This window comes from Bombyx mori, chromosome 8 (assembly GCF_030269925.1).
Source record: "Bombyx mori chromosome 8, ASM3026992v2".
NCBI lineage: Eukaryota > Metazoa > Arthropoda > Insecta > Lepidoptera > Bombycidae > Bombyx > Bombyx mori.
The window spans coordinates 9,967,537-9,977,783 of NC_085114.1; the positions used below are offsets into that span (position 1 = coordinate 9,967,537).

The 10,247-nt window shown below is 37.1% G+C and overlaps 1 protein-coding gene across 2 annotated transcripts; it reads right to left on the reverse strand.

The window, feature by feature from the left end:
• Nucleotides 1-361: 361 nt before the first annotated feature.
• LOC101741406 (lysophospholipid acyltransferase 7) lies at nt 362-8,682 on the reverse strand. 2 transcript variants are annotated; one of them, XM_021351985.3, is made up of 7 exons: nt 8,374-8,682; nt 7,839-7,926; nt 6,399-6,550; nt 5,677-5,909; nt 3,822-4,007; nt 2,097-2,229; nt 362-735 (listed from the first exon to the last, which is right to left on the reverse strand). In XM_021351985.3, exons 2-7 carry the CDS (start codon nt 7,840-7,842, stop codon nt 520-522), a joined length of 924 nt encoding a protein of 307 aa, XP_021207660.1. In that variant the 5' UTR covers nt 7,843-7,926; nt 8,374-8,682; the 3' UTR covers nt 362-519. The 2 variants fall into 2 exon arrangements, with proteins under 2 accessions (XP_021207660.1, XP_004932164.3); XM_004932107.5 differs by having other exon boundaries at nt 7,646-7,926.
• Between the last annotated feature and the right edge of the window lie 1,565 nt (nt 8,683-10,247).

Below are 10,247 nucleotides of genomic sequence, written 5' to 3' on the forward strand. Positions count from 1 at the left end.
GCGGGTTTGATTTTTATTACACAATGTTATGTATTTCATTAGAAAAATTGGTACCCGCCTGCGGGATTCGAACACCGGTGCATCGCTTGATACGAATGCACCGGACGTCTTATCCTTTAGGCCACGACGACTTCAAAACAAATGACCACCCATCTAAATTATGTGATAGTCGAGAGCTAACCATCAGTCGCCCCGTTATGATGTAGTATTGCAAAGGTCATTCTAGGTCATCGCTTAATGTGATACCTCGATAGAAGATCATAAATTATCAAGTGGTGACGATTTTAAAACATATCTCTGGTTTATTTGGAAACGAAGTATTAATGACGTATCCGATTCTTGTAGCGATTAAAAACTCTAGTGTAAACAATATTTTATTTTTACGAAATTTATAATCATTAAATAAAGAAACCTTGACCGATTCAGATCTTTAGATAGCTTCTCAGCTCCCTATCTATTGTAATTAAAAAAATATACATCCAGAAATTACTTTATAATTACATTTAACAAATGTGTCTCTTATAACGTTGATGTATGAACGATTTTATTAGTTCTAGTTTTATGCATTACAACAGCACCTACTGTCAAAACAACCAAAATAACGTGGTACACCCAAAATATGGACCCGTAGTACTTTAACAACGTAGCCGAATTGTTAAGTATAAAACAAGGAGTAAGATAAATTAGGCAGAATACGCGCATTATTGAAAATCCAATGTCCCAGGGAAGTTTCATCTGTGAATAAAAAAAAGTTATCTTTAAAGGAAGGTCAGCAACTAGGTAGATAATGTTCGAAAAGTACCACTACCATTATCATATCTCGTTTCAATGTTTATTTTATTTAATGAACTAATCGTAATTCTATTTACTGTACTTAATTTATATAATCAGAATAGCTTGGCGAGACCGGACGAAAACAAACAGTTAATTACGTAGGATAAAAATATGAAACAAATAAACATCAAAAACAAGGGAAAATATAAGTGCCTACTTTCAACATACCATAAAAGAGGCGACTAGAAAACGCCAAAAAATGAATAAATTTTAAAAGTAAGACATAGCGTACTTCTGATTTTAAAGGAAAGGTTAAGGAATATGGTGATGAGGATGATGTGGTGAAACTTATATTTTCGCGTAGTCGACATGCTATTTATTAAATGCTCATCGGCAAGCATCATTTTTCGTAGCAGATGATTCTATACCCAACTTAAATATCCTCTACCGACTTCCACGATAAAATGAACTGCATAATAAAGTTAAAATGAACATTTGACAAATAAGCATTTGAGTCGACTATTATCAAAGCCGGCAATGTGACTTTTGGACAATTATTGGTAAATCAGAAAAACGAATTATTGACTTTGTATTCTATTGGCATTCACAAAACTCTTCTGAACGACATCTTAGATAAATAACAGGTTAAGTATTAACTTTTATTTAATGCAGGTTTTGAACCGTATTCTTTGAAGGAGACGATTATATTCAAATCAATCTGTATCGCCATATCAATAACATTTTTTTGTCCAAATGCACAGATTGCCACCTTTGATAATAGACGACTCATTTGCGTTGAGCTACTTAACAGAGACTTCTTATATCTATCACCGATATTGATATAGGTTTGAAGGGATAACTGATACTATGCTGATGCTTTTTTGTTTTTTTTTTCTACCTAAGCCGATAGCCTTGATAGGTTATGTCAGCGTAATCCAAACATGTAGGTGAGCTCTCGGGGCTCAAACCAAGAGGCGTTGCTAACACTAACCCTAGCTGCTTCGCAGAATCTACTACCAGAACGGAAACGCGACCCACTGAGAATATCCGGTGAGAAACTCAGTGGGCTGTGTCTATGAGTTAGTTTACTCGCCGAACCCTTCGTTCGGGCTCGACGAGAACAGTGACCGGTGCTTGAGGTATCTAAAAGCACCGCTAGTGGATCGGGAGGATCCGAAATGACGTCTGATGCTAAAGAGTCTTCAACGCTACGTCTCAGAGTAAACGACGGCGATCAATAAACTCCCGATAATCGTTCAAGTAATATTAGCATAAAATCTTAATTGTATAAATACGCAATACACTAGGTTGACTGTACTAACGGCGCCACTAGTATTATAAAGTTCGCTGTATTCTGATTCGAGCTGCATATAAACCCAGAGTGTGGTTGAAATTATGATTTGCGAAAGGAAAGGTCCATTCCAGATCGTCCACACCAAAAAGGAAGAAGCACTCCTGAAACGGATTTAAAAAAATTATTAAGATCGGTATCCGAGCTCATTAACTACCTAGTGCTAAGTGGTTACCAGAGCTCAGACGTCATGCAACTTAAATGAGTTCTAAGTCTCAGTTGTATACTCCAACGGCTGCCCTATCTTACAAACTGAAACGCTTTACGGCTTAACGGCAGATATTGGCAGGGTGGTAGTACCTACCCGTGTGGTAGAAGTATCTACAAGAAGCCCTGCCAACAGTAAAGACTTTCCTGTGACAAACAACTAGATATGTACGTATCCAATACCAATAGAAAAATTATAAAGTAGCATCTGTAAGCAGATGACCATACGGTCCACTAAATGGTGAGTAGCTTCCGTCGCTCGTGATCGTGAGCAACGCCAGCGGCACAGCTATGTATGTTCCTACTTTTTTTTCTCATATATTAGTTTTATATATTAATTGAAAGTATTTTACTCATGCTTCACTGCATTTACTTAAAAGTTGTATAAGAACCGTTCCCCTAATTGCAGGCTGTTGGTTCCTGATATACCATAAATCACGATGGTTTCTTTTCATTTGGTTTTACATCTGTAATTTCTACACTACGCACGGAATGTAAGCGTGCCGTCTTTTTTTTTTCTACCTAATCTGATAGCCTTGAGAGGCTGATATCAGCGTCGCCTTAACTAGTAGGTGAGCTCACGGGGCTCAAACCTGATGACGTTGCTAACACGAACCCTAGCAAGAGCCGTGCTTCGCAGAATCTACCACCGGATCGGAAACGCGACCCACTGAGAAGATCCGACGAGAAACTCAGTGGGCTGTGTCTGAGGGTTAATTTACTCGTCGAGCCCTTCGTCGCAAGCGACGGGTTCGACGAGAACGATGCCCGGTGCTTGAGGTACCTAAAAGCACCGTTAGTGGATCGGGAGGATAATGCCGTCAATGATGTAGTGTAACACGGCGTGCAAGTTATATTTACTTTAAATCGGCGTTTCATAAAATCTTGACTGTAGAGAAACAACAAAAAGAAGATTTTACGCTAAGCTGGTGTTAATGATGTGTACAAAAGCGTGGCAGCGATCCGAATGTTGATGTTCGGAGCTTCTAGGTAAATATAAAGCAAGATTATTTTGTAAATTTCACTAGGTCGATTCGCGTTTTTATGGGATACACTATTTTTTTTTTTTGCTTAGACAGGTGGACAAGCTTACAGCCCACCTGGTGTTACTGGAGCCCATAGACATCTACAACGTAAATGCGCCACCCACCTTTAGATATAAATTCTAGGTAATTCTAGATATAAGGTCTCAGTATAGTTACAACGGCTACCGCACCCTTCAAACCGAAACGCATTACTGCTTCAAGGAAGAAATAGACAGGACGGTGGTACCTACCCGTGCGGACTTACAAGATGTCCTACCAGTAAATTTATAATGTTTATAATATTTTACCACTGTATACATATATAAATTTAACTTGGCAAATTGATTTTATTTCCCTTTCAAATTAATAAATCTCGTAATTTACCATTTTGGCTAAGGAAATAGTTCTCTTACATCCTTTAAGTGTTAATAAAGTTTTTTTTTTATTTGCGATAAAGCACTTGCCTGACTTCAGCATTAGATTTACTGAATCTTTTGTAAATATTCGTGAAAAACCAATAGCGCGTTGGCATGTCCCAACTACTAATTGTATTTTTCATTTTCGGTCCAAATATCAACTTCTCGTTATCGTAACATTTTAACATTCCAAAACTAAACTCGTAGTGGATTAAAGCGTCCGGCGAATCAGAGCTGAAACATTTGCATAGAACCAAGATTATTGAAAGGTATCTCTAATCTCCTGTTAATTACTAGACAATTCACAAACAAAACTCAGTGACCTTAGGGAAGTGGATCATATGTCAAACACTATAAATATCTATATATATCTATCTATATCTATCTAAATCTATATATATATATAAATGAATTACTGTTCGTTAGTCTCGCTAAAATTAGAGAACGGCTGAACCGATTTGGCTAATTTTGGTCTTGAATTATTTGTGGAAGTCCAGAGAAGGTTTAAAAGGTAGATAAATATGAAAATGCTCGGAATTAAATAAAAATAACAATTTCGTTTTTCCCTTAATGTGTCCCCCAAAAGTTTAGGTCTTTTATTTACTGATTGAGGCACTACGAAGTCTGCCGGGTCAGCTAGTCTCAGATATACAATGTAAGTATATCTTGGCAAGATAATAGCAGTTTATTATTGTTGTTACTTTGTTAATGTACCGTGAAATTGTCGTGTTTGCTATGCGAATCCAGTCGTATTAAAAAGTGGTAATAAGAACATTTAAAATTCGAAATATGCCTATTTAAAAAACAATACATTGAACTGCATATTTGCTTCCTTCAACTAAATTTGTGGAATTAAGATTCGTTCTCGTTGTTCATAGACATCGTCAATACCAAGGCCCATGAGTATACATTTTCTCCTTTAATTATTGTCTGATTTCCAAAGAACTTTATACGAACTCACGGCAAACCTCTAGTTAGTGGTTACCAAAGCCTATAGACACCAAAAAGTGAATGCCGCCACCCATCTTGAGACACGAGTTCAATTGAGACAAGTATGTAGTATATAATACAGATAACGGCTGTATATTAATTGTACATATTGTAACGGTTCAATTTATATCCCTTATAACAAAAAAAAAACACTACAAATGCGGAGAAGAGTAGTTTTAGTAGCTCTAGCTAGACCAACGTCGCAGTGTCATATTCTCTTCTTCATATCATCTTGTATCTGAGCAGATTAGGTAATCTCTTCTTGCATATTTTGATATGAAATAAAGGTTAGTTAGCAAAATGTTCTAATGTTGATAGCTTCTTAGGTAGTTTTCCAATTACAGAGCATAATGCGACTCAGTGACGCACAATGCCGAATTATGCTGAAGCTTAATTGGAACGTGAATTAGTTTTCAAATGCATCAGCAGAGTGCGCTAAGTTAGCACAGTTTTAATTAAAATTGATTATTTCTAAGAAACTACGACGAAACGAAAGCCTTACAATTTTATTCAACATTAAATAATATTACTAACGATAATATAAACAAAATTTGGATCAATGCCAACTTAAAGAAAAAACACTTGTCAATTTTCTGTCACTGAGTCGGTATCGATTGCGAGTATCACACGAGAGCACTACTTTTGAGAGTGGTCGATTGTGCGAAGCGTTGCTGTAGTTAGAACATTCAACGTTGAGAATTATGCCGCATAATGCGCTCTTGTGCTGTAATTGGAAAACTACCTTAATGTCCCCTGAATCGTCCCTTATGTTACAGTATTCGAAACATCGTAAATAATACAGTGACAATAAAAAAAAGTTCAAGATTAAACCGTCAATGTAATTTTAGTTACGTCTACGCGACTCGCGAAAATCAAAAGAAATACTAAAAGGAAAATAGTAAACAGCTTTTACAAAACTTCGTTTCCGTATGCCGACTTCATCAAATTCAAATTTGTCGAAGGTCCGTATCCTGGTATCGGTTGACATTTAGCCGGATACAAACCGAAGCCCGACTCTACGGCCACGCTCGTGCAAAGCAAGTTGATTATCTGACATTGTAAATAGTACATCAACAGCTGCGGTATATTGTACAAGTAACGGATGTCGACAGCGTAGTCTTCGTAAAACTTTTCGTTGTTATAAACCTATAAATAATTCATTTTAAAGTTAACATCACTCTAAAATTAACATTATGTCTCGTATTCAACACACAAGCATCAAGTTACATTTGTATTAGGATTGGCGAAGAAATTTTTTAAACTCTGGTCTCACATATATTATAGCAAGTAGTTAGAGTTACTCAGATTTCGGTACAACCGCATCGTATATTTTTTGGAAAGAAGCATAAGGTTAATGACCGAAAAAAATATTATAATTTGTCTTTAACACCTTGCTCACCTTGAAACTAACTAATCTTAGTTCCATTGCTACATAGGCTATGCAGCTCAGACCGCATTGTAAGACTGCTTCATTACAAATATTGTCAAGACGCTGATACCAATACGTGTATCGTATACTCGGCTCCCGGATATCGGGATCACATCCGTCGACTAACATCATCTGTGACCCTCTCTCTGGCCAAGATTTGAATCATAATTTGATTTACATTTCGTTTTAATGTAAAATATACAAACCGTAGGAGAATATTTCATTCGCAACAAAAAATAGGCAATGCAACTCAAAAATGCCTTCTTCAGCTTTTGTTCGGTTAGGGTCCTGCAGTCACCGATAGAACTGAGCGAGTTCCTAAAATGATCATTGAATACCGCCCAACGATAATAACTATCTACGGAATAAAAACGAATTGATTTATAATCACCCTAAGTGTTTGTATAGATTTTTTATTATTTCTAGATTGATGGACAAGCTCAAAGCCCATCTGGTGTTAAGTGGTTACTGGAGCCCATAGACATCTACGACGTAAATGCGCCATCCACCTTGAGATATAAGTTCTAAGATCTCAAGTATAGTTACAACGGCTGCCCTACCCTTCAGACCAAAACGCATTACTGCTTCACGGCAGAAGTAGGTCAGGCGGTGATACCTACCCGCGCGGACTCACAAGAGGTCCTACCACCAGTAATTACGCAAATTATAATTTTGCGGGTTTCATTTTTATTACACGATGTTATTCCTTCACTGTGGAAGTTAATCGTGAACATTTGTTGAGTACTTATTTCATTAGAAAAATTGGTACCCGCCTAAGATTCGAACACCGGTGCATCGCTCGACACGAATGCACCGGACGTCTTATCCCTTAGGCCACGACGACTTCAAAATATAGTATAGATAAATATAGTATAGATTTCCAAAATTAAATTACACATTATTGATTTAATCTAAACCGAGGTGTAAATCTCAATCGCATAGTTTAAAGGCTTTCCAATTCTTCAAACAGAAGTGCATCACTGTTTCCTGGCAGAAATAGGCAAGGTTGTCCTAGTAGTATATACAGTAGTAGGCCTATACACGTGCTCACAATACGATCAACCAGAAACCTATTTTGCAAACACAGCTTTTTTCCATCAATTTCCTCTGACCCTTAACCTATTAAGCGCCCGAAGATCATAAACAGCACAGCGTGAAGCTAATGTTGAATACAGACACGAACTTGCGCGTTTTTAACAGTGTTACAGCGAGGAAACTCGCATTGATTGGTTTCACTTTCATGTCAAAAATTTCAGCGGCTACATCAGAGTAAATGGGATTTCCACTTCCTATATTAAGATAGAAGGCCCTACTTTATTTATAGGCTTTTGTGACTATTGTGACTTTTGTTACTATAGGCTTTTGTGACTATTTTACACAGAGTAGGTCGAACGCTTGCTACCTATATAGGTAAACAAAATTTAGACATTACTCCACTTAAATTTTGAGTCACCTTTATGGAGGCCAACGAAGAAGAAGGCATACGCTATAATATCAACAGCATACGGTTCCACATGAATGCTATCAACGTCTGCGATGTTTATTTTGACTGAAGACGGCCCAGGTTTTTGCTCTAATTTAGTCATGTCGGCGGAGTTCAGTTCGAAAGCTAGGCCGACTAAACGTAAAGCTATAGTTTGATGTACCCATATAGCATAGACAGCATCATCTACGTTACAATGTATGTAAAGAAGATCCAGCCAAGTGAAGCCCAGACTCATTTGATGAACGTATCTAGGGATAAAAAACATTATTAACATAAAATTAAGTTATACTACAAATTTTAACATTCGAGGCAAATGTAGACATTTAAAATGAACCTTTTTTAGTTTAGACGTTTAGACGGCTGAACTACCTCCCGTGTAAACTGGTTTTAACTGGTTATTGATGGTAAATTTAACCCGGACTTAACCGCATCATACGATACGAGTCCATCTGGTGCTTTAGCACTTAGATAACGGGTTTTATTAGAATTTCCCTAGATTCATCATCGGTTGTCTAGGGTATAACGCTTTTAGCGATAAAAACGCATGATGACTTATATTTAAAGTTATTTACGTTTTAGTGTACAATGGTTAAACGAAACTCGCCGCGCCTTAACCGATACGCTAAAACTGAAGCGTCTCTTGAAGGTTTCATTTAATTTCTTGCTTATTTAGACTAACTTTATGATATTCTCACCTTCTCTCACAGCATTTTATAATCACAATATTCCCCCATACCATGATAATAGCGTGATATAGGTATCGTCCACACAGCAAGCAACAAACCAAAAATCCCAAGCCCGCCCCATAATTCCTCTTCATTTCGATATCTGAAATTTTTCTGTAATTTCTCCCAAGCGATATGCAAACGAGAAGTGATGAGTAATACACTATATCATACCACATTATAATTTCAATATAAATGTTTTGTTTTCGTAAATTTATCTAAAATCGTTGACTGAAATCGATTATGACAAGCATGCTTTTTTTAAAACGATCAAAAAATATTGGGAACTAGGTATTTCTATTCTCTTTGGTAATTTTCCAATGAGTTAGCTTTTGTTTTATAATATGTCAGATGGCGAAGAGTAGGTAATAAAATCACGGTAACTAATATTTCAGTAGAATACCTAAACGTTCTTGTAATCAGACCCTATCGATGCCCAAGTTTCGATGCGAAAATACCGAAATACGTGAAATCTCTATTTGTTAAACTAATTATAAAAACTTAGAACACTTCTAGGCGTTTTTACTACATTTGCTCATCATAATATGTTAACCATTATTCGATCGGATTCCCTTTTTCAAAAATTTCCTGTCACCAGTTCTATCTTTCCTTCTAATTTTAATGATGGCAGTCACGTCAACATGAATAGCCATAATACCTGTGTTTCGTTCTGAAGTGTAGCAATGCAACAATATTAGACTTCTACTTTGTCTTGTATTAAGGTGGCTGCTGTATTCACTGTGTGATGTCCACGGGCTCTGGTAATCAATTAATCGTGGTTTACTGTGAGTTTGTCCTTTTTAAAGTACAGAAAAGTCCCAATTACATAGCATTTTCAAATTTAAAAAGCACGAGTTAGTCCAGGGTTAGTATTTCTCTTTTTGCGTGTTTGAAACACAAGCTTCATTTTGCGGTCGAAAAAATAACCTCCCATACATTTTCAACGTAACGATTAATGCAAACTTACTTGCAAATGACAAAAATCCTACATGAGTGTCAAATACAAGTAATCTATTTTCAGACTCTACCCTTATTTTATAGCTTTATATGTATATAAATAAATTTTTCGCGAATGATTTTTATTACTTCCTCTCTCTATACAAGTTAGTATATGCTAGTAATTTCAACTTAAAATATCTATCCATTCCCGAAAAAAAAGGTGTAGTCTCTAGGTACTGGTGGTAGGACCTCCTATGAGTCCGCACGGAAAGGTACCACCACCCCGCCTATTTCTGCCGTGAAGCAATAATGCGTTTCGGTTTGAAGGGTGGGACAACCGTAAGTATACTGAGAACTTATATCTCAAGGTAGGTGGCGCATTTATGTTGTAGATGTCTATGGGCTCCAGTAACCACTTAACACCAAGTGGGCTGTGATCTCATTCACCCATTTGCGGTAGGCAGCGGTTTGGCTCTGCCCCTGGCATTGCTGAAGTTCATGGGCGACGGTAACCACTCACCATCAGGTGGGCCGTATGCCCGTCTGCCTACAAAGGCAATAAAAAAAAAACCCACCCAAGCAATAAAAAAAAATGGTTTTTGCCCTTGGATGACTGGAACCTGTGAAGTAATTAATGGACATAAACTAAAAATCGCACTGACTATTTGTGGGTCACAAAAGTACTGAAGTGGAGACCTCATACTGGACGTCGTAACGTGGGCAGACAGCCAATGAGGTGGATCTAAGATCAGGTCAAAATAGCCGGTAAGGACTGGATGCGAAAGGCAAAATACCGAAAAGAACTGAGTGCATATCACCTACACTCACCATTGGGTAGACATGGGTTGAAAAAGAAGAAACTAAAAATGGATAAAAGTGTACGTATCAGTACGGAATAAAACAAC

Coding starts and splice junctions, on each gene's coding strand:
- LOC101741406 (XM_004932107.5), bottom strand. CDS start 8,582: ATGTGGTATGATATAGTGTATTACTCATCACTTCTCGTTTGCATATCG. Junction 5,910..6,398: donor GAATGAAATATTCTCCTACG/GTTTGTATATTT, acceptor AATTATTTATAG/GTTTATAACAACGAAAAGTT. Junction 4,008..5,676: donor GCATACGGAAACGAAGTTTT/GTAAAAGCTGTT, acceptor CAAATGTTTCAG/CTCTGATTCGCCGGACGCTT.